Source organism: Mastigoproctus giganteus, chromosome 9 (assembly GCF_048544385.1).
Source record: "Mastigoproctus giganteus isolate SK-2022 chromosome 9, ASM4854438v1, whole genome shotgun sequence".
Lineage (NCBI taxonomy): Eukaryota > Metazoa > Arthropoda > Arachnida > Uropygi > Thelyphonidae > Mastigoproctus > Mastigoproctus giganteus.
In genome coordinates, this window is record NC_143583.1 from 215,473,215 (window position 1) to 215,499,374 (window position 26,160).

Here is a 26,160-nt window from a genome sequence, read left to right on the forward strand (position 1 = left end):
ACTCTAAAAGGAAGGGGATGAATCTGATTGGTCCACTTGACATCGATGGTTCGACTGTTGATGATCCTGCTCAGATAGCAAACAAACTGAATGAGTATTTTGCATCTACATTCACACGGGAGGAATTATTAAGGTTTGAAAATGGCAGAAGGTTATCAAATTGTAGCAGGATACTTAATGATTTTGTAATAACTGAGAGCAAAGTGGAAGAGAAATTGTTGAAGTTAAACGTAAGAAAAGTACCTGGGGTGGATGGGATCTATCCAGTTATATTAAAGGAGGCGGCAAAGCAACTAAGCAAACCGTTAGCCATAATTATGAGAGCATCCGTGGACTCAGGGGAGGTTCCCACGGACTGGAGATGTGCAAATGTATCCCCAATTCACAAAGGGGGATCGAAGGGTGACACGGGTAATTACAGACCAGTTAGTTTAACTTCTGTTCCGGGTAAAATAATGGAGTCGCTGGTTAAAGATGCATTGCAGGATCATCTAGACAAGACTGCAGCAATAATTCAGACACAGCATGGGTTTGTTAAGGGAAAGTCTTGTCTGACAAATTTGATAGGATATTATGATGTGGTTACAAAGGAACTGGATGCAAAAAATAATTTTGATGTCATATATTTGGATTTCAGGGAAGCTTTTGACACTGTTGTGCATGGAAGACTATTGTACAAATTGGAGCAGAATGGTATTAAGGGTAAGTTGCTACAATGGATAAAAGGATGGTTAAGTGGGAGAAGACAGAGGGTAGTAATCAATGGGTGCTGCTCTTCTTGGGACTTCCACTAATGTTATTAGTGGAGTCCCACAGGGTTCGGTGTTGGGTCCACTGTTGTTTTGTATATTTATCAATGATAGTGATGAAGGAATATCAGGCTTAGTGTCGAAGTTTGCAGATGATACAAAGGTTGGCAGGGTTGTTAATGACAGTAATGGCAGTGTGCTACTGCAACAGGATCTAGATAATTTGGGCAGATGGGCTAAGAAGTGGCAACTGAAGTTTAACCTTGACAAATGCAAAGTACTGCGTATGGGTAGAAGTAACCCCAGAGAAACGTACCAACTGTGTGGTACTACACTTAAGGTGGTAGAAAATGAAAAAGACCTGGGAGTAATTGTGCAGGCAGATATGAAGTTTTCTGAGCAATGCAGACAGGCTGCCAGGGCAGGTCATGGGGTTTTGTCAATGATATATAGGAATTTTGCTAGCAGGGAAAAGGAGGTGATTATCCCTCTGTATAAGGCAATGGTCAGGCCATGCCTTAAGTACTGCGTACAGGTCTGGAGTCCTCATTTTAGGAAGGATGTAGATTTACTTGAGCATATACAGAGAAGGGCAACAAGATTAGTGAGGGGAATGAAGGGATCCTCTTATCAAGAGAGGCTTAAGTTCTGCAAATTGCAGTGGCTGGAGACTAGGCACCTGCGCGGTGATCTGATTGAGGTGTATAAGGCCTTGAATGGGTTCAGCACGCTGAATTCTGATGGGATCCTTCCACTTGTTCAGATTACGAACCTAAGGGGCCATAAATTCAAATTAAGAAAAGACAGATGTAGATTGGATGTGCGGAAATTTGCCTTTAGCCAGCGGGTGGTTAATTGCTGGAACAAACTTCCATCTGTCGTTGTGGAAGTTGATAGGTTGAATAAATTTAAGGAGGAACTGGACAGGCATTTGGAGGGAATGGTGTGATTTTTTTTTTTTTTTTTTGTTTTTTTTTGGCTGATGCTGCATAAGCTCATACATTTGCTTTCTTGCATCACATGCCACTACTACTACTACTACTTCAATTGACCCCTTCTCAGTCTCACCATTTTGACAGTTTTTTCCATCTTTTTGAAATGACAATTTTTTTTTTGTCTTTTCCCTTTACAAAAAAAAAAAAAATCTTAAAACTGTGTTAAAATCAGCATTTTTTAAAAATTCTATGAATTTCTTTTTATTTTCATTAACAAATATGATAATAAAAACCAAAGAACAGTTTGGCATCATTGTTCAATTAGCAATAAAAAAAATAATAATTAAAAAAGCAAAACTTTATTTTGCTAGTTTTTCAATTCCTAAGCAATGGAAATGCAGACATTATTTTAAGAAATAAAGATTAATAAAAGAACTTAAAAATTAATATCATTAAAGATTTATTTTCAAAGAAAATAAATCTTTAATGATATTAATTGCCAACCATACATTTATTTTCTTTGAAAATTTGTAAAATAATAAGAGAAGTTTACCTCAATATAGTACGTAGAACATTTCCATATAATACTCTCCAGGAATTAAAACGAAAAAATAGAAAAACTTACATTAGAGCAACAAATAATTAAAAAAATAATTTAATAAAATAATTAAACATCAATTTAACACATTAAAACTCAATTTATCGCAACTTCCTAAATTGAATACACATGACAGTTCAGCTTTACGTGAACTTCGGGAAAATAAAGACATTATTATACAGAGGCCAGATAAAGGAGATCAGTGGTAATACTCGATAAACCTGATTATATTAATAAGTTAGAATCAGTTGTTTCAGTTACCTCCACTTATCTTGAAGTAGACCCAGCACTATTTACCAATTTAGTCAATCAATACAATAAAACATTAACCATGTATCGAATAAACGATTACTAATTAAATTAGTAAAATAATAAGAGGAGTTTACCTCAATATAGTGCGTAGAACCCTTCCGTATGATACCCTCCAGAAATTAAAACGGAAAAAACGAAAAAATCGGCAAACTTACCGGTACATTAGAGTAAAAAATAAATAATTAAATAATCAATTTAACACAATACAAATCAATTTAAAACAATTAAAAATCAAATTAATGCAATTAAAAGAATCAAACGAAAATATTCAAAACGATTTTCCTTCCTGAAGCTGACAACGCTTTTCGACCGTATGTCGTGATCGACCGTATGGAGGGTATCATACGGAAGGGTTCTACGCACTATATTGAGGTAAACTCCTCTTATTATTTTACTAATATTATTATCAACGTAGAACATATTGAGTAGCACAACTCTGATTCATACTATCTAATTAACTTTTAAACTCTTATTGACTATTGGATCACGACATACGGTCGAAAAGCGTTGTCAGCTTCAGGAAGGAAAATCGTTTTGAATATTTTCGTTTGATTCTTTTAATTGCGTTAATTTGATTTTTAATTGTTTTAAATTGATTTGTATTGTGTTAAATTGATTATTTAATTATTTATTTTTTACTCTAATGTACCGGTAAGTTTGCAGATTTTTTCGTTTTTTCCGTTTTAATTTCTGGAGGGTATCATACGGAAGGGTTCTACGCACTATATTGAGGTAAACTCCTCTTATTATTTTACTAATATTATTATCAACGTAGAACATATTGAGTAGCACAACTCTGATTCATACTATCTAATTACTAATTAAAGGAATTGAAGGCCAGCACATACAATATTCCTGCACTTTTCAGTCAGGTAAAATTACACAAGACTGGATTTCCCATTCGGCCTATTATTTCCTACAGAAACTCAGCATTTTCATCCTTGGCCACACAATACAATTTGGGATTAAGAACTACGATAAATTATTTAATAACCTTAAGGACTGTAGACTTAGCGACAATGATAATTTATTCTCACTAGATGTTACCTCATTATATACAAATGTAAACGTCGAATACACATTAGATTATTTGGTATATGTTAAATAATATATCCCAAATAAAACCTTCCGAGACAAAGTGTACAAACAAATTTTTGGTTTGCCAATGGGATTGAACCTGAGCCGCTTAATATCGGAGATCTATCTCTCAACGATTGAGCATATACGTTTGACACCTTTTCGACCCCGTATCACATACTATGAGAGGTATTTAGACGACGTTCTAGTTATTACTGATAGTAGTACTATCCAAAACATTTTGCATTCATTTAATAATATTCATTCTAGACTCAAATTTACACTGGAAAGGGAGGATACGGATATAAAGTCATTAAATTTTCTAAATTTCACGCTTACTCGGGACTTGAATAAAATTCAATTTAACATCTATTGAAAACTTACAAACACCGGTATGCTTCTACATTATAACAGCTATCACCTGTTCACCTACAAAAGATCGATTATCTTTAATCAATTTCTAAATGCCTACAAATATTCAACAATGGAATCTGCTTTGGGCTCAGAAATACAAATATTAACCAGCAGATTCTTAAACAAGGGTTATCCCCTTGCTACAATAAACCGAATTAGGGTACAAGCTAAGGATAGGATACAAAATACAACACAAACCAACAATAGTAACATCAAAAAATACTTTATTTTTTATTTTATTTTTTTTTTTTTTATGTGAATCCCAAACATGAGAGGTATTAGAACTTATAGTACTTAGTACCGTGCTTGGGTTGGAGATTGGGAAGATGAAAGAAGATATTTGTTGATATTGGACTTGAACTTCTGTAGATTGTAATTTTCAGGAAATACGTATGAAGGAAGGTTGTTCCAGAAAACGGCAGTTGAATGAATAAATGAGGAAGATGAAAAGTTGGTTCTGTGGGTTTGAAGTTGGACAGTAAATGGATGTTGGCTGGTGGCGGCACGTGTTTGGACTGTTTTGAAAGAGAGAGCGGGAATTATAGAAGCCAGTTCAGAAGAACAGTGCCCATGGAAGTATCTGTAGAAGAGGCATACAGCAGAAACAGTAAGTCTATGAGAAAGCGAGTGGAGAGACTCTGTTAGAGATGAATCATTAATTAACCTAACTGCCCTCTTCTGAATGGAATCAAGAAGCCTGAGAGAGGTTTTGGGGCACCACCCCAGACGTGGGAACAATATTCCATGGCAGGGTGGATTCGCGATTTATACAGAGTGAGCAGCTGTTTGGAAGAAAAGTAACGCCGAGAGCGAAAGAGAAAACCAAGTTTTTTAGATGCAGAGGAAGCAATATTTGTAATGTGCTTGTGCCAAGAAAGATTAGAAGTCAGGGTAATCCCCAAAAGAGATATATCATTTTGCCTAGAAATCGGAGTGTCACTAAAGATAAGCATAGGAACAGAAGAATCCTTTTTGCGAGATATAAGACAAGACTGAGATTTAGAAGGGTTGAAATCAACTAAGTTGTCTTTGCCCCACTGGAGAATTACCTGAAGATCGGTATTCAAAGAATTGGTAGCAGATTTTCGAGAAGTTGAAGCTGATTGAGCAGGACAAGGTTTCTCAAAATGGAAAGTTGAATGCAATGTGCTATCATCAGCAAAACTATGGATAGGATTTCCAGTCAATGGAAGAAGGTCATTGATATACAAAAGGAAAAGAGTGGGGAAAGAACTGAACCTTGGGGGAAACCAGCATTAGTGGAGAAGTTAGAAGACAGAGAGCCATCTACCATCACCCTCAGTGAGCGATCAGAGAGAAAAGTGGATAACTAATTACTAAAAACAGTTGGCAAACCATAACATGGAAGCTTGTTTAGAAGACCTTTATGCCAAACACGATCAAAAGCCTTTGAGATGTCAAGAGCAACTACTTGTGTTTCATCGAACCTTTCCATTGAATTAGTCCATAAATGGGTAACATAAGCAGAATATCACCAGTGGATCGACACTGATGGAATCCATACTGGCGATTGTTGATCAGATGGAAGGTTTCTAGGTAGTTTAAGAGTTGGCGGTTAATTGATTTCTCCATTACTTTAGAAAGAGTAGAAGTAATTGCAATGGGACAATAATTGGATGGGAGGGATTTGTCTCCCTTTTTAGGAACTGGCTGTATATGAGAAAATTTCCAACCAGAAGGAAAAACACCTTTGGAATAAGAAAGTGAAAAAAGGTGGCAAAGAATAGGAGTTAGTTCAGGAGCACAGGTTTTGAGAACAAGTGGAGAAATACCATCAGGACCTGGAGCTTTCTTAACATAAAGATTCATCAAAATCCTTCTGATATCCTTTTGACGGAAGACCACAGGAGGCATTGAATGGAGCGTGTTGGGAATGGTGGGAGGTGTTTTACCAAGATCATTAATACATGAGCTGGAAGAAAAATGGGATGCTAGCAGGTCAGCTTTATCCTTGGCTGAAGTGACAACAGAACCATCTGGTTTGGACAGAGGTTGGAGCAGAGATGGGCAAAACTTGCGGCCAATAGCTTTGCCAAGACACCAGAATGCTCGGCTACCATTAGGGCAAGAAGCAAGTTTTCTACTCTTAGCCTGTTCAAACTCTAGTTTGGAATGATTAATAACTGCTTTACATTTGTTGCGAGTTTTGGTGTAGGCAGAAAATGGAACTGAAGAATTAGAAACAAGCCAATTACGATATGCAACATTCTTCTCTTGAACAGCCTTAGAACATTTATTGGAAAACCAAGGTTTAGATGAAGGACGAGATTTTAAAGTGGAGTGTGGGATAAAGGATTCCTGCAAGAATAATTTCACTGACACGATCTGAGCAAACGTTGACATCAGAAGTTTTGAAACAGTAATCCGACCAAGGAAAAGAAGAAAAGAAGTCTCGCAGGTCATCCCATTTTGCATTCTTGTAATGCCAAACAACACGAGGTTGGGAATAGCCATGAGATAAAGGTTCCATTGGAGAAGAGACAATCACCAAGTTGTGATCTGAAGTGCCTAAAGGACCTCTCACTTCGACCGTGTACTTAGAAGGGTTGTTTGTGAGAAAAAGATCAAGCGTGTGTTGGCTGTATTATTAGGATTGTCTGGTATTCTTGTAGGTAAATGAACAATCTGTGCTAGGTAATTAGTAATTGCAAAAGCCTCAGCATCTCGACCTGCTGGGTAGGTGTGACTAGAAAACGGAAGCCAGCTGGAGTTGTGAACATTAAAAGCACCAAGGAAAATTACCTCACTGTTAGGAAAGTTGGACTGGAGAAAGTCAAGTTGCAAAGAGAGGAAGTCAAAGAGCTCCAAGTGATTAGTGGAGTTGGGAGAACGGTAGAGACAACAGATGAATTTGACACAATGAGGTAGAGAGATTTTAAGCCAGAGAAGATCAAAGAGAGGAGATTCCAAATTGCCAAGTCTCTGACAGGGAATATCAGAACGGACATATGCACAAGTACCACCTTTGAGGAGAAAGGAATCATACAGCGAATAATTTGGGCATCTGAGATGAGCAGTAGTTGAATCAACCGATAACTGAGATTCTGTCAGAAAAAGTACATGGGGTTTGGCAGAATGCAAGTGGAAATGGACATTGTTGAGATTAGAATTGAGACCACGTATATTTGTGAAATGAATTAGGAAGTCCTTGGGAGGTTTAGATCTTTTCGCAGATAAGCTTGCTCTATTACTTTGACAATTCATGGTGTAATCAATAGTAAGAAAAAGTGGGTGGGACATGCTGTATGAAGTAATGAAATTTTTGGATATGGCGTACACGTGGTAAGAATATACCCAGATCCTTGACATAACGTGGCTTCGACAATGCTCCCCGCATACACACTACTCAGACTCCCTCCAGTCACTATATGACAGAGTAGAGGTAGCAAGATTATACACTAGCTGATCTGGAAGCCTCCTAGAGAGTTACCAATAGGTTCGGTCCGGTGTACTAACTAGCGGCCGGCCTGCGAACACCGGTTTAGAGCTGTACCCTCGAAATGTAAGGAATATTGGATCTCGTCACGACATTCATCATAACCTCAAAAGTCATCAATCATACTGCATGATGGAAGAGATAGGGAAGGGTTGACCGGAACTTAGCTCTAGAGACTAAACATGGGTTCCACCACTTCAAGCCTCCAATAAGCAAAGTGGTGGTATTTCACCGGTTGATGAGAGTCATCTACCACCTAGTACTGCCTGGTAACAGAGAGGGGCGGTGTTCTTCCATGTGGTGTGGGCGCCACACCTCGACCCCTGCTTACGTTGGTTCACACCTGGGTGGTCACCCACCATGTACTTGTGCATGGAGGTTATACCCAGGATTACTAACAGTCCCACCATCGTGAAGGTGCAAGCAGAGGCTTTGGCTGTCACAGACCGTCCGGATTTCGCTGAAATTGGGTCCACTTGACTTGAGTGTCACCCGAATATCAGTTCCATCAGCGTTTTAGACTCCCAGGTAGCAAGTACAGCTTGTCTGGCATATCTGAGAGAATGTCTGTGACAACCTGAAGGACCCTAAACTTTATTTCTGGCCCATATATTGAACAATGGCACAAACAGCTCAACAGATTCTTTAAAGATACCAAATTTAAAATTGTGGCCAGGCCAATAAGGAAATTACCCACTATACTGAACAATCGCTCAGTCCTTTCCTCGTTCGAAACACAAATTAATGACCTGGTATACAACATTTCTTGCGGTGACTGCGACTCGTCTTACTAGGGTTTCGACGTGTTTTCATTTGAATATTCGTGTTAATCAAAATGCAGCCTCAGTTCGTGCTTCTCATTCAGCAGCATCAGAATTAGCCTTTCATGCCATTAATGAAAAACATACTTTTTTATTTAACGAGGCCAAAATACTTAGTACCCAATGTAATTATACACGACTATTAATTGCAGAAACCATAGAAATTAATTACACAAATTCTGTTAATGTTCATCGGCTATATCTCATCACCGATTCGTGGGCATTTATGCACATGCATGAAGACAAATAATCCCTATTTAAGTTTCATACTCACTTCTATTCGGTAATTTTCATTCCTGGATCATGACATACGGTTGAAAAGCATTGTCAGCTTCAGGAAGGAAAATTGTTTTGAAATTTTTTTTTGTTAAATTCTTTTAATTAATTTTCTTATTTTTAATTGTGTTAAATTGAGTTTTATTGTGTTAAATTGATGTTTAATTATTTTTTAAAATTATTTGTTACTCTAATGTAAGTTTTTTGATTTTTTCGTTTTAATTTCTTGAGAGTATTATGCAGAAGTGTTCTATGTACTATATTGAGGTAAACTTCTCTTATTATTTTACAAATATTAATATCAACGTAGAACGTATTGAGCTTTACAGCTCTGATTCATACTATCTAATTTCATTGAAAATAAATGATGATTGGCAACTCCATCACTAACTTGCATTGCAGTGTAACATGTTTCTCAACCAGGATTCTGCAGAACATCATCAGGGGTTCCATGAGAAATCATGGAATAAATAAATAAATAAATATTTTGAAATACCACGAAGAATTCCGGTAGCTGTCAAACATCACAGAAATTTTAGTCTAGCAGTTGCAATACAGGATTAATCTCCTTGTGTTGCCAACTGCCTCTTTGTTTCTTTTTGGTCAGTTTGTATTTAAGGTCATATTCCACTTCCTGGAAGTGGTATCTATATCTCAATTTAGGTTCTGAGAATCCCTTTCACCTGCCAAATGTTTTTTTTTTTTTTTTTCTTTTTATGAAAACCCCAAACAAGTAAGGTTTAAGAAAACCCGTAGTACTTAGTACTATGTATGTAAGTTGAAGATTCGGAAGACAGAATGTACATATCAACATTACACTTCAATTTCTGTTTATAATATTCAGGAAATGTGTGAATGAAGATTGTTCCAGAAAACAGAAGTTGAAGGGATAAATGAGGAAGAAGAAAAGTTGGTTCTGTGAGTTAAAGGTTAGATAGTAAATATATGCTGAATTGTTGTGGCATGTGTTGTCTGGTTTGGAAAAGAGAGGGGGGAATTATAGATGCCACATCAGAAAAACAGTGCCCATGGAAGTATTTATAGAAAAAGGCATGCAGTAGAGAATATGTATGAGAGAGTGGAAACACTTTGTAAGAGATGGATCATAAAATAATCTGATTGCCCTCTTTTGTTTAAGTCTAGAAGTATGAGAGAGGGTGTTTGTGGTCCCCAGATGGTGGAATAATATTACATGGTAGGGCTGATTTGAGATTTGTACAGAGTGAGTCATTGTCTAGAAGAAAAGTAACACTGAGAATGAAAGAGAAAACCCAGTATGTTTTTTTTTAGATGAAAAAAAAAAAAAAAAAAAAAAGGAAGCAATATTTGGGATGTGCTTATGCCAGGAGATTAGAAGTCACGTAATTGTTAATAGAGATATGTGAACTTGTATACATATGAGTGTCATTGAAGACAATTCAGGTCTATAAGGCCTCTATTCGAAGCCTTATAGACCTGAATTAGATCACCTCGCAGGTGCCTAATCTCCAGAAGCTGCAATTTGCAGAACTTATGCCTTTCTTGGTAACACCAACCCTTTGTTCCACTCAACAATCTTGATGCCCTTCTCTGTACTCATTCTGGCAGCTCTTCATCTTTCCTAAAATGAGGCCTCCAGATTTCTATACAGTACTCAAGGTGTGGCCTGACCATTGCTTTATACAAGGGGACAATTGTCCTCTTATCCCTGCTAGCAATATTCCTATATAACATTGACAAGACACCATGAGTTACTCTAGCATCCTTTTTGCACTGCTCAGAAAACTTCATATCCGACTGCGCAATTACCCCAGGTCCTTTCCACTCTCTACTACCACTAAGTTAATTTGTTACTCTGGGGTTTCTGCTGCCCATATGCAGCACTTTACATTTGTCAATGTTAAACTTCAGTTGCCACCTTTCAGCCCATCTGCTCAACTTTTCCAGATCCTGTTGCAGTAGCATACTATCATTACTGTCATTAACAACCCTACCTACCTTTCTATCATTTGCAAACTTAGACATTAGCCCTGAAATACCTTTATCAATATCATTGATAAATACTGAAAACAGCAATGGGCCCAATATCGAACCCTGGGGGACTCCATTAATAATATTAGTCCATGAAGAGCAGTGTCCATTGATAGCCATGCTCTGTCTTCTCCCACTCAACCATCCTTTTATCCATTGCAGCAACTTGCCCTTAATGCCATACTGCCCCAATTACAGTAATCTTCCAAGTTCCACAGTATCAAAAGCTTTACTAAAATCCAAGTATATAATATCAAAACTATTCTTTGCATCCAGTTAATTTGTGACCACATCATAGTATTGAATCAGTTTTGTCTGAAAAGACTTCCTCTTAACAAACCCATGCTGTCTGAACTATAACTGCAGTCTTGTCTAGATGATCCTGCATCGCTTCCTTAATCAGTGACTCCATTATTTTCCCTGGAACAGAAGTTAGACTAACAGGTCTGTAATTACCCATGTCACTGCTTGTGAATTGGGGACACATTTCTACATCTCCACTCCATGGGGACCTCCCTTGAGTCCAAGGAAGCTTTCATAATTATGGCCAAGGGTTTGCTTACTTCCTTTAATGTAACTGATAGATACCATCCACCATAGTTGCCTTCCTTGTGTTCAATTGCAACAATTTCTCCTCCACTTTGCTCTCAGTTATTACAAAATCATTTAGCTCCTTGCCAGAGTTTGATAGCTTCTGGCCTTCACTTCCCTACAGACCTCCTCATGTGTGAATGTAGATGCAATATACTCATTCAGTTTGTCAGCTACCTCAGCAGGTTCATCAACAATTGAACCGTCGATGTCAAGAGGACCAATCTGATTCATCCCCTTCCTTCTAGAGTGTACACAAGTAAAGAAGTCCATACTGTTTTTCTTTCCATTGTTTGCCAAAGATTTCTCATAATATGCCTCTGCTTGCCTAATGTCCTTTGTGACTTGATTACAGACTACAGGTGACCCCCGCTTAATGCTGATAATTCGTTCCGGAAAAACAGAGTCTCAAGGGAATCCGCACTAAGCGAGCACCGCATTCCCATAAGGTAATATATGTATTTGTAAGTTGCGGTCGGTGCCATAGGATATTTTCTAATCAATAATAAACGGTAGTGAAAAGATGCACAAATGTCAGTCAAAATATTTAATATTCAAATATTTGTACATATAAAATATTCTGCATTACATACGTGTATAATTATGTGGTAACTACTTACATATAATAATTAAACTTAAAATTCCAATTAAAATCATGAATTTAATTGATCTAAATTGATTTTAATTAATTTAATTGATGAATTTAATCATGAAAAATGTGTCAATTTTAGGTTGAACTTTGGCCCTCTTCCAAATGAACTAAAAGGGGTATTAATTTTAAATCCCCCAAAGCGTTACCACCCAACAGTAAAGTCACCCGATCCTTCGCCGTTTTGAAACCTGGCATGTTTTTTTCTTCTTTCAATATGAAACTTCTTTTAGGCATTCGTTTCCAAAAAAGTACTGCTTCATCTATGTTATAAACTTGTTGAGAAGTAGAACACACAATACCCCTCTCTCTTGAATAATTTTAACAAGTTCTTTTTTTAAAGTTTCAGCTCCTTGATCTGCACTTGTGGCTTCTCCCTAGATTTTAAATCTATTCAACCAGCCCTTACCAGTTTTAAATGGTTCACATTTTTTTTTTTTTTGTTTAGGTGAGTTTTCTTCAGATCATCATATTGGTTAATCTCTCTCTCTCTCTCTCTCTCTCTCTCTCTCTCTCTCTCTCTTTTTTTTATAATATTTAACTTAACTGAATTTTGCATTGGATATTATCTTCAATAAAATTAGTTAAAGTCTTTCCATTTCAATCTTAATAGCCAGCCTAGCCCTAGTTGCTTGCAGTGGAACAGCTATCTTTCCCACTGCTAAAATTAATTCTTTATTTTTTTATAATTGTTCTTACAGTTAAACTTGCAAGTCCTAAATTATGGCACACATCTGCTTGTTGTTGACCGGAATCGATTCACTTCAAAACGTCTAATTTAATTTTCAGATTCAGTCTTTTTCTTACATTTATAGTCTTTGTACTGTGCCCAAACGTTGTTGCTTTTTCATTCTTATCGGCCATTATTAACTCTTCAAAAATGTAACTGCGTTGGTTGCATTAATTACGATACAATGTTCAAGTAAACTGTCCGTTATTCGTGATGTCTAATACTGTACTGAGTGATGACTAGATTTCAAATAAATGCATATAACGCAAATATTACAAGCAATATACTTGATAATTTTTTTAAAATGTTGATCTCGGAACTATGTAACAAGTCACTGTACTGCAATTAAATTAGCATGCGAGAAAATTTCACTGAGCGTGGGAAATGTTTTAATGCTGTTTTGCTATTCATTTTCAAGCTATCGACTCCATCAAATGAAACGATTTCGTTAAATATGCCAAAAATGCAATCTGTAAAAGAGCTTTATAGTGATCTGCGACAGCATTATAGTCAGATATGGGTTACAATATAAGAACAGCATTATAGCGAATCAGCGTAAAGCAAACTGCGTTATAACAGGGTATAACTTATATGCTGCTGTATCTTATATCTACCATAGGCATCTGTGTCTCCTGATAATTTATATCATTTCATGCATTCTTCCCTGCAACGAGTCTCATTAGGTCATCTGACATCCATTTAGGCCTTAAACCTTGAACAGTATTTCTTAGTTGGTATGAAAAGCCTAGTAGCTCCAAAGATTAAGACCTTGAATGCTTCCCATTTATAATGTTCTGTTGGTTAGTATCATCAGTTGGTCCCATTATATAGAATTAAAAAAAAATGTTCTTGTTTATACTCTGTCACGACCACCAGGTCAGTGGAGTTTACAATGAATCAATCAATACAAATGTTTTTGGAAGGGCTTTTGCTTTCGTAAAGGTGACTTCGGTGGTTATAGACAGTTTTTAAATTCTCTACAGCGGGACCAACTGATGATGTTACCAACGGCAAATTCTAAATGGGAAGAATTCGAGGAATTAATCTTAAAAGCTACTAGGCTTTTCATACTACCTAAGGAATACTATTCAAGGATGTCGCCTAAATGGATGTCAGATGAACTAATTGAGACTCATGACAGAGAATAAAAAATACAGTCAGTCCTCGTATAGCACGTGTTTACACTACACGAATTCGATCATACACGATTTATAAATAGGGGAACGATATCATATATAACATGAATCAAATTCACTTATGCATGATTCGCCTTTGTGTTTACAAGAAATGGCAGTTGAATGCGGAATCACCCCAACTGAATGCAACACGATAGGAATGAAGAGAAGATTCTGAAAATGTATTTGTTTTTTTTATCAGTGAAGGGGAAACACATTTCACCATAATAACGTAAAAAACCACACAATTCCAGCTATCGGTATTATTGCAAATGCAGTTAGATCGAGTTTACTACCAGTTTATAACAGATTCCACTAGCATGAACGCAACTGGAAATTGTTTTTATTGTTTTATGGTAGTAACCCCCAGAAATGTTCTTTAGTAAAATGTGAGCTAGTGAGATATTCATAGTGTGTCTCTGCCTTTACAGTGGTGTTTATTCAGTTGCTACATGCGCACAGCTTTGTTTATGTGTATCAAGTGTGCCTCCTCATTTTGTAATTGTGCTTTATTCCCTAAAAATGAGTAACATACTTAAAAGGTGTGAAAAGGAAGCATCCTGGTGAAGACACTACAGATTCAGAGAGAAAAAGAAAAGCAATATCGATAAACAGAGGCGGACTGGGTCAAAAATTCTTACCTGGGAAAATTTGTAGTGGCCTCATACTATGGTTTATGGCCAAAATCACACTGGCCTCCGGCCGACCGGGGTTTCCCTGGTAAGGCTTATGGCCAGTCCGCCTCTGTCTATAGAGAAAAAATATGAAATTGTGAAACGCTTTGAGTGAAATGAAAGACCATGTGATATTGCACGTGCTACAGCCCTACATGAGGCAACACTGAGAATTACACAGAATGCAGAGAAAATAAAAACAACTTTCATAGCAGGAACAACTCAAAGTGTAATTAAAATCCATTAGATTAAGGCACAAAGAATTGGAAGAGATGGAACGACTGTCATCTATTTTGATAGAAAAATCAAACAAAACAAGTTTGCTTACGATAGAAGCAAAAGCATTAGCAATATTTTATTACGTAATAGTCGTAATAAAATACTTACATATTTTATTATGATTATTTATTGTGTTTGGTAATGTTTTGGTTACAAATGTGTGTTCAATCTTGGGTGGTCGGCACCTAACCCTATTTTTCCCATAGGGCCTGTTGTTTATATCATACTATAATGTTTTTTTATATTGCACTATAATGATTTTGAATTACACGAGGGTTTCTAGGAACACAACTATTGTGCTATACGAGGACTGACTGTACATGGGATGCATATAAATTATCAGGCAACACATAGGCCTATGGTAGATATAATTTAGTTTGTAATTAAGTCAAGAAAGGAGGTAAGGTGTGGGAAGCCAGTGTACAAGAAATCCTTGGCAAAGACTTCTTGTAAAATGGAGGAGAAATTGTTGAATTTAAATGTAAGAAAAGCACCTGAGTTGGATGGCATCTATCCAGTTATATTAAAGGGTTAGCAATGAAAATTAGCAAATCCTTAGCCATAATTATGAGAGAAACCTTGGATTCATTTGAGGTCCCTCACAGACTGGAGAAGTGTAAACGTATCTCCGGTTCACAAGGAAATCAATGGGTGACACGAGTAATTAAAGACATGTTAGTTTAACTTCTGTTCAGGGAAAATCAGTGATTAAACAAGCATTCGAGGATTATCACTGACAGGACTGCAGTTATAGTTCAGGCACAGCGTGGGTTTGTTAAGGGGAAGTCTTGTCTGATCAGATTGATTGGATACTATGATGTGGTCACAAAGGAACTGGATGCAAAAAATAATTTTGATATCATTTACTTGGATTTCAAGAAAGGTTTTGATTATGTTGCACATGGAAGACTGCTGTACAAATTGGAGCAGTGTGGTAATAAAGGCAAGTTGCTGCTATGGATAAAGGGATGGGTGAGTGGGACAGTGAGTGGTAATCAATGAACACTAGTCTTCATGGACTAATGTTATTAGTGAAGTCCTCCATGGTTCAGTGTTGGGCCCATTGTTGTTTCTATATTTATCAATGATATTGATGAAGACGACAATAGGAAGGTTGGCATGGTTGTTAATGACAGTAATTACAGTACACTACTGTAACAGGATCTAGAAAAGTTGGGCAGATGGGCTGAGAGGTGGCAACTGAAGTTTAACATTGACAAATGCAAAGTACTGCATATGGGTAGCAGTAATCCCAGAGTAATGTTAAACTATATGCAGTACTTTGCTGCTCTGTCAGATGTGAAGTTTTCTGCCAGTGCAGACAGGCTGACAGAGCAGCTCATTGGATCTTGTCAATGATATATACAGCAGGCCCTCGTTATAACGTGGTTTTCTCTACACTGATTCGCTATAATGCTGTTCTTATAGTATAACTCATATCTCACTCTAAAGCTGTCACAACTCACTATAAGGCACCTCCATAGCCGGGTGGGCAGGAGCAGCAGTGCGTAGCACACACTTCTTGATTAGACCAGGGTTCGAGCCCATGACCACCAAATACGGAGGATGCGGAAAGGTCAGGGAATGACTACCACATATCCCTGGAGCAACATGGCCTTAGTTGCTAATGCTCCTAAAAACCAAATAACAAACAAACAACTCACTATAATGCTCTTTTACCATCATACAGATTGAATTTTTGGCATGTTTAATGAAAACATTTCATCTGATGTAGTCGCTAGCTTGAAAATGAATATCAAAACAGCATTAAAAAGTTTCGTACGCTGACTTGCAAAATTTTCCCATGCTCAGTGAAATTTCTTTCACGCTAATTTAATTGCAGTACAGTGGCTTGTCACATAGTTCTGAGATCAACATTTTAAAAATTGATTAAGTATATTGCTTGTAATATATGAGTTATATGCATTTATCCGAAGTCTAGTCATCAATCAGTACAGTGTTAGGTAATGGACAGTTTACTTGAACATTGTATAATAATTAATGCAATGCATTTACATTTTCGAAGATGAATAATGTCGGATAAGAATTAAAAAGCAACAACATTTGGACGCAGTATGAAGCCTACTAAGGTAAGAAAAAGACTGAATTTGAAAATTAAATTAGACTTTTTGAAGCAAATTAATTCCGTTCAGCGGCAAGTGGATGTGTGCAATCATTTAGGATTGTCAGATTCAACTGTAAGAACAATTATAAAAAATAAAGAATTAATTTTAGCAGCAGGAAAGACAGCTGTTCCACTGCAAGCAACTAAATTGGTTATGGCTAGGCCGGCTATTATAATTGAAATGGAGAAACTTCTAATTAATTTTATTGAAGATAATATCCAACGCATAATTCCGTTAAGTTAAATATTATAAATAAAAAGCAATTAGCCTATATGATGATCTGAAGAAAGCTCACCTCAAAAAGAAAAAAAGTGGAACCATTTAAAGGTTCCACTTTTTTTCTGAATTTTAAATCTATCGAACCAAGTAAGGGTTGGTTCGATAGCTTTAAAATTCAGGAAGAAGCCATAAGTGCGGATCAAGAAGGAGCCAAAACTTTCAAAAAAGAACTTCTTAAAATTATTGAAGAGAGAGGTGTTATACTTCTTAACAAGTTTTTAACATTGATGAAACAGGACTTTTTTGGAAACGAATGCCTAAAAGAATTTTCATATCGAAAGAAGAAAAAAACATGCCAGGCTTAAAAGCGGCAAAGGATCACACTAGTCTTCATGGACTAATGTTATTAGTGAAGTCCTCCATGGTTCAGTGTTGGGCCCATTGTTGTTTCTATATTTATCAATGATATTGATGAAGGCAACAATGGGAAGGTTGGCATGGTTGTTAATGACAGTAATTACAGTACGCTTTATTGTCAGTTGACTTTATTGTTGAGTGGTAACACTGCTGGGGATTTTAAAGTAAAACCCCTTTTACTTTTACTAGAAAGAGGGCCAAAGTGCAACCCAAAATTGACCAAAGATATGAAAACTCGACAGCCCAGGGCCATCGGATTAATAGATTCATGATTTTAATTGGCATTTTAAGTTTAATTTTGATACGTAATGTAGTTACTTACCACATAATTATATACATATGTAATGGAGAATATTTTATATGTACAGATTTTTAATATTAAATATTTTGACCGACATTTGCCACCTTTTTACTAAAATTTATTATTTGTGAGTTGCTGTAGTACAGACCACGACTCACAAATACATATGTTTCATTATGGGAATATGGCACTCGCTTAGCACTGATTCACTTAGTGCTCTGTTTTTCCTGAATAAATTATCAGCGTTAAGCAGGGGTCACCTGTACAGGAATTTTGCTAGCAGGGATAAGGAAGTGATTATCCTGGTCAGGTTACACCTTGAGTACTGCATAAAGGTCTGGCTGCCTCATTTCAGGAACAATGTATTGCTGCTGGAATAAGGACACAAAATGGCAACGAGATTGGCGATGCAAACAAAGGGTTGCTCTTAGCAAGAAAGGCTTACGGTCTACAAATTGCAACATCCGGGAGTAGGCACCTGCGAGGTGGTAGTAGTAGTAGTGGCATGTGATGCAAGAAAGCAAGTGTATGAGCTTATGCAGCATCAGCCAAAAAAAAAAAAAAAAAAATCACACCATTTCCTCCAAATGCCTGTCCAGTTCCTCCTTAAATTTATTCAACCTGTCAACTTCCACAACGACAGATGGAAGTTTGTTCCAGCAATTAACCACCCGCTGGCTAAAGGCAAATTTCTGCACATCTATTCTACATCTGTCCTTTCTTAATTTGAATTTATGCCCCCTTAGGTTCATAATCTGAACAAGTGGAAGGATCCCATCAGAATTCAGCGTGCTCAACCCATTCAAAGTGATCTGATTGAGGTGTACAGGCTGGCCTCGATTAACGCGATTAATTCGTCCCGCGAGCGCGCAAAACGGAAACGCGTTAATCGAATATAATAATCAATAGGAAAAATTATAATTGGTCCTTGACCTTCTGGAATGTCCATAAAGAATTTTAAAAATACCTTTTAAATAACTTTTTAACTGTATACAATGTAAAAGATAATGAAAATAATTATGGAATTAAATGTTTATTGCATAAAACAGCGGTTCCCAAACTGCGCGCCGCGGAATATTTTAAATTTTCGAGGAAACACAGCGATACTCGACATCTGTCGGACACCGTGCGAACTACTAGCTCGAAGTGGTTCACAGTTTCAGCATTTCTTATTAAGTTGTTTGGACCTAACTACTAAATGGAACTGTTAGATATTTCTTTTGGTCTGGGTGCGCCTTGAAAAAATTACCGAGACACTAAGGGCGCCGTGAACCAAGGTTTGGAAACCTCTGACATAAAATACACAATAAAGAAATGACTGTTGCGGAAATATTTGAACAGTGTTGGCTTTCTCTTTTCATCAATCAATTTCCAATAGCCGACAACAATCTTCTCTGGGCCCTGGCGAAATAAATATCGCAGAAAACCTCAAACCTTTTGTTTGAGGTTCTCTGCGATAGGAAAGATTTCGTCTAATTCTTTTACCGTTATCTCCTTCGCGGTAACATTTTCATCTGGCTCATTTAAAAATTTGAATTTTATGCAAGTGTGCATTGACTTTATTAGCAGGAGACAAACAAGTCACACGTCTTCTTCCGATGGTTGATGGAACATACCGACGCGGGCAGCAGGCAAACGTTTGTTTATTGCCAGTATGACTCAACTAACGCGCGATTCAAATCTTTTTCAACTATCGCATAAAAGATCGCGTTAACTGGAAATTTTCATCGTGTAAAGTGGTATAATTTTTCAAATAGCGTTAACTGAAAATCGCGTTAATCGAACTCGCGTTATGCGAGGCCTGCCTGTATTAGGCTTTGAATGGACAAAAAAACTCAATGCTGATGAGATTCTTCCTCCTGCTCAGATTATGCAACTGAGGAAGCATAAATTCAAATTGAGTAAAGACAGTTGTAGAATAGATGTGTGTAAAATTTGTCTTTAGCCAGAAAGTAGTTGATTACTGGAACAAACTTCTATCAGGCATTGTGGAAGTTGATAGATTAAATAAATTCAAGGAAGAAGCAGACAAACTTTTGGAGTAAATGGATGGGTGAAATGGGAATTTTTTTTTTTTTTTTGACTGGTGCTGTTTAAGTTTTCTTTCTTGCATCATATGCCTATACTAATGCTAATATAATGTTTCTACAATTTAATATAAAATGCATTTGTTATCAGTGTAATTTAATTTATATTGCTATATGGACTTTAAAAACCTTTTTTTAACCTGCTTTTTTGCTATAAATCTCTTGTTTTCTTCCTGCTTTTTCTGAAAATGTTCCTGTTTTTACTCCTACTTTGCCTGATTTGTCCAAAAAAGTCTGATTTTCTCCCATCACAGTTGCCCAGTCTCCAACTTTTCAAAAGTTAAAAACACATGGCATAACTCATCTCATCTTGGCTCTGTAAGTTTTCCTTACTGAATTGCTTTGCTTTCCACTCTTTTAATTCTGACATGACCTGAAACTGTCTGCAAACTTATAGGTATAGTTTTCAGTGTCCTGACACTTTTATCTTAAAAAATAATAAAAATTTATAATTTTTATCATTCATTTTTATCTTTATTTTTAATTTTTAACATTTTTATCTTTCAAAGAAAGTTTAAATATACATTCCTTTAATGATAGTGAAATCTCTTAGGTGAACATTATTATAATGAAACTAAAATAAAACAATAGAAATGATATTCCTTGCTAATTACTGCTTACATATAATTTTATTTAATTTGTATAAAATAACAAATAAAACATCAATAACTCTAATTTTGGTATAGTAAAATTTTGTTTTATGTGTTTTAAACAAATGTAAGCATTAAAAAAATATTTAAATTGATCAGCCCGCACACCAGAATCTTTGCGCTGGTCTCTCTTTAACTTTGTTATCATTTTTGTTTGATGAAATGGTAAATTAGATACTGGTATATAGTTAATTTTTCTTTTTCTCCTTTTCTTAAAGGAACCATATGGTTGGCTAGTAGACCTCATAAACAAGGTAAGAGATGTTTCTTGACCTCTGAAAATTATCATTTACTTTTTATCAAAATGTTGCTAAAAGTGCTAAGATGCTTTTAAAAAGCAAAATCAAGTTTATTCTATTCAGTATACATTTTAAGCATATATTAAAATGTATATCAAGTAGAATACTAGAACACTGTCTGCCATTTTATTGTAACCATGGTGGCTTAAACGTATATCACAGTCTATGCAGAAATACATAAATTGAAGGCATTGCATGTTGTGTGACTTGTGCCGGAAAGTATTATAAAGGCATGTGAACTGACTAGTGTCCAAGTGTTCATTGACAATGGGAAACTGATAGGATTTTATAGACTTCCAAAGAGGTGTGATTGTCTCCATGTATTTAGCAGATGCTGCAGAAGAGAGAATGACTAGTGTCATTCAAGTCTTTAATAAATGGAAAGCTCCCAGAAAACATTCATGAACAGGTGAACTGTAGTTGAATAAAGTGACTGAACAAGGTCCCAACATCTGGAATAGATTATTAAGTATAATCATCACCAAACCGCAGAAAAATTACTCCTTGCATTTAATGGGAGAACATCACAAGGCATCAGTATCCACACTATGCAAAGAATACACACAGGGGTAAAATACCTTCATGGAAGCCACTGTTCTCAGGCAACAAAAAATTTGCCTGAAAAACTTCATTAGCATTTGGTTTGCTCCATTCATTTAAAGCCTTAAATGCTTCAACCAGGTCTCCTTCTTGCATATGCCTAGTGTCCAAATGCTGCAATTTACAGAACTGAAGTTATTCTTTGTAAGAGTATCCTTTTGTCTCCTGACTAATCTTGTTGCTCTTCTCCACCTCCATTCCCAACTTATATACATCCTTCCTAAAATGAGTCCCCAAGCTGTCCTAGCAGGCTGTTTGCACTTCTCAGAGAACATTATGTGAAACTGTACAGTTATCCCTAGATCTTTTTAATTCTCCATTATGTTGAGAGTGGTACACCCAGTTTATGTGTTATTCTGGGGATCACTATCAGTTGCCCATTTTCCCATTTCATTTAGCCAGAGAGGTCTTGTTTTTGAGTAGCATAACCTGATTATTGTCATAAAAAAACCTGCAAACCTTTGTATCATCAACATTAAACTTTTAAATCAAGTTTAATGATTTATCATCAGTAAATATGCCCTTATTACCCTTAACTACATCCCTCCAATTTGATAGTAGTCAAATTGATGTATATCATCATCATCAGCCATTTTCAATCCACTGCAGGATGAAGGCCTCTCCAGCAACTTTCCAGTTCCTTCTGTTTTGAGCACTGGCCATCCATTTACTACTCAAAAACTCATGAATTTCATCTATCCATCTCCGCCTTTGTCTTCCAAGTTTTCTTCTAGCTCCTCTTGGGTACCATTCTGTTATTTTCTTAGTCCATCTGTCATCATGTCTTCTAGCTATGTGTCCTGCCCAAGACCATTTTAGTTCTTTAGTTTTGATAAGAATGTCCTTTACTTGAGTTTGCTGCCTAATCCATGTGTTTCTCTTCTTATCTAACAGTCTGATTCCCAATATAATTCGTTCCATTCTTCGCTGTGTAGTTCTTAGCTTCTCTTCCATTCTTTTGGTGAGTGCCCAAGTTTCACTTCCATAAGTCATGGTGGGGAGTATACATTGGTTCATTATTTTACGTTTCAGACAAACTGGGATATTGCTCTTCAGTATGTGACTATATTTCCTGAATGCTATCCATCCAAAATTTATTCTTCTCTTGACTTCCAGCCATTTATCATTATTACAGCTAATAACTTGTCCCAGATAAGTATATGACTCCACCTTTTCAATTACTGCTCCTTCAATCATTATTTCCCTTTCCGTGGCATACTTGTTCATCATTACTTTTGTTTTAGCCATATTCATCTTTAGTCCAAAATCCTTACTAACTGTGCATAACTGATTAAGATTTTCCTCTAATTCTTTGGGATCGTGGCTTATGACCACAATGTCATCTGCAAATCGTAAATGGTTTAGGTACTCTCCGTTCACATTGACTCCTTTCTGCGACCAGTCTAATCTTCTGAAAGCTTCCTCAAGGGCAGCAGTAAACAGCTTCGGAGATATTGTGTCTCCTTGTCGGACTCCTTTCTCGATTTTAAATTTCCTACTGTCTTTGTCTAGTCTAATAAAGGATGTAGCACTCTCATATATTTTCTTCAAAATCATAATATATGGAGTATCTATGCCTTGTCTTTCCAGTGCCCCAAACATTGCCTTATGCTGTATGGAGTCAAATGCCTTTTCATAATCCACAAATGCCAGGCATAATGGTGTTTTATATTCATTTGCTTTCTCCATTAGCTGTGATATTACGTGAAGGTGATCCATAGTTGAGAATCCTGTCCTAAAGCCAGCTTGCTCTTTCGGTTGATTCTCATCAAGTATTCTTTTTAATCTGTTAGTAATGACCCTTGTGAACAACTTGTAGATATGGGATAACAAGCTAATTGGTCTATAATTTCCAATTTCTGATTTATCTCCTTTCTTATGCAGCAAAACTATGATTGCATTATTCCACTGCTTAGGCATCACACCTTTTCTAATGCACTTTGTGAAGAGCCTTGCCAGTTTTTGTGTTATGTCTCTTCCTCCCAATTTTAACAACTCTACAGTAACTTCATCTTCCCCCGGGGCTTTCCGATTCTTCATTTTCTTCAATGCATGTTCTACCTCATCAGGAAGAATACCGGGTATGTCGTATGTGTTGCTACTTTGCAATCCATGTTCCCCACTGCTGGTATCATTCCCTCGCTCCTTGTATAATTCTCTATAGTAGTCTTCTGCTATTTGAATTATGCCTTCTCTGCTGTTTATAAGTACATCATCGCTATTCTTCAGTTTCAGTATCATTTGTCTTTCTGTATTACTGCTCATGGCTGCTGATTTAAATCCTTTGTTTTCCCTTAATGCTTGTTCTACTTTTCTTGTGTTAAATCTTCTTATGTCCTCTCTGAGTCTCTTTCTAATGGCTTTGCATAACTCAGTATACTCAATTTTCTCCCTGTCAGTGTTTTTCTTGCTCTTCATTTGCCGTCTTTGGTTCATCATGACAAGTGTTTCTTGATTAATTTTTTCTTCTTTGGATTTCTGTTTCCCTATAGGTTTCTTGGGCTTTATCACTTTCAGAAAGTTGTAATATTCCTCGTCGATATCTTGGTCCTGAGCAGTCTGCAGAAGCTCAAACTTGTTCTTCAGTTCCAGTACATACTGCTTTTTCTCCTCCTCTGTTATTTCAAAGACCTTTGTATTATTTACTCGAGTCAGTTTTTTCCTTTCCTTTCCTACATCTATATCAAGTGTACATCTTACCATTCTGTGATCACTTCCAACATTTACCTTATTCAGGACGGTAACATCATTCACAATATATCTTCTGTTAGTGAGGATGAAGTCGATTTCATTAGTTGTTATTCCATTTGGACTCTTCCATGTCCACTTTCTGTTCACCCTTTTCTTGAAAAAAGTGTTCATTACTGACATTCCTTGAGATTCTGCAAATTCCACAAGTCTTTCACCTCTTTTATTTCTTTCACCAATTCCAAAATTTCCTATAGTTCCTCTTTCTGCGCTGTTTTGCCTTTTTCCAACCTTAGCATTGAAGTCCCCCATAATAATAGTGTAGTGGGTTTTCTGCTCATCTAGAAGACTCTCAATTTCAGTGTACATTTCTTCAACCTCTTCATCATCATGGCTCGATGTTGGTGCATAAATCATTATAATCTTTAGCTTGTACCTCTTAGAAATCTTGAGTATTAGTCTTGACACCCTTGGTGACGTACTTTTGAATTCCAAAATGTTGTTTTTAAAATCTTTATGGACCAGAAACCCAACTCCACCTTCACTCCTTTCACTGTTTCCATTGGTGTACAGCAGATTTCCACTTGATAAACTTATAAGTGATTCATTTCTTCTTCTTGTTTCAGCCAAACCGATGATATTCCAATTCACATTTTCTAATTCCTTTTCCAGCTCTAATATCCTGTCTTCACCGATGAGTGATCGTACGTTATAACAGGCCAAGTTCAATTTCCGTGCATGGCAGCCTGGTCGTACCCAGAGATTCTTAGCACCCTCTGCTTCCACTCTGATCCTCTCGCTGCCGTAAGAGGGAGAGTGAAAGCTGCTGGGGACTGAGGGCCATTTGTATTGTTGTGCTCTCATTGCTGGAGGGTTTGGTCTTTTCCTCTTCACGCTGACCAGGCGTCTTGAAGAGAACCACTCTACACGTTCGTTGCCACCTAAGTGACGTAACAGGGCTTACCATCGAGAAGGTGTGCATGAGTGGATTTTAGGGAGGCAGGCCAACCGGACTTCTCCTAAATCTTCTGTAATAGAGAGATATTGGATCCATCAGTGTTTTAGGCTGAGTGTCTGATAACACACAGGATACCTGTTCCCCTCTAAGCCCCTGATGTATATGATAGTAGTCAAATTTGATTTATATGGAAATCTAAGCATATCATGCCAAAGTTCTTTTTGACTACTTTATGATGGCTAATCAGTTTGGTCAGACAAGATCTTCCCTTAACAAATCTTTGCTGTGATTGTGTATAATTGTGTTCCTGTCAAGATGGTCCCATATTAAATTTTTTCTTCTTTATGCTCCAGCATAGCCACCAAGTCAGAGAAGTTACAGTAAATTATGAATACAGTCATTAATCATATTTACCCAGGCTTGAGCCATGGTCCACTCAAAAAGCATGTGCTATGACAGTCTTGCCCCTGACCACTTGGCTACAACTTCTTTAACCAGTGACTGTTATTTTCCGTGGCAAAAAAAGTCATGGTCACAGCAGATCTGGAATTTCTCACTTTGCCCTTTGATCCCCCCCCCCCATATCTTTTGGTGTAAAATGTTTCTAGCTTCTGCTGGTACTTCCTTGACCACTTTCCTGTTTTACATTTATTTTTGTGTATTTTAATTTTAAAATTTGTTTTATGCAAAAACAAAATCCTTATCTTTACCCTCTGGACTTCAGTTATATCTTTAAGTAAATGTAACATCAGTATCCAAAATCTCATCTGTTTGGCGGTTAGTTCCTTTACTCAAAGATTCATAATGTATATTGATAACATTGGATACCAATTTTAAGCTTTTTGAATTTTTTCTTTCCAAAATATGATATAGCTCACGTATTTCGATTATTTGATGAGCTGAATCCATCTGAGCAGAATCATCAGTAGTATATGAAGTGCAATATCGTATAGCATCCAGAAATTTAGAGTGAAATGCAGATTATGTTTATTGAAATGTTTAATGAAATTTGAATTTATCATACTGTACTTTTCTTAAGAGATGTTCCATGTTCTCATAGGATTCTGT

At 36.6% G+C, this 26,160-nt stretch overlaps 1 protein-coding gene across 2 annotated transcripts in view; it reads left to right on the top strand.

The window, feature by feature from the left end:
• The window catches only part of LOC150081121 (ubiquitin carboxyl-terminal hydrolase 24-like), a 908,750-nt gene that overhangs the window by 70,987 nt on the left and 811,603 nt on the right, over positions 1-26,160 (top strand). For both annotated transcript variants that reach the window (XM_090381072.1, XM_090381073.1), the window contains exon 6: positions 20,766-20,801. In XM_090381072.1, the coding sequence (XP_090237198.1) occupies positions 20,766-20,801 (36 nt within the window). The remainder of the gene's footprint in view (positions 1-20,765; positions 20,802-26,160) is intronic.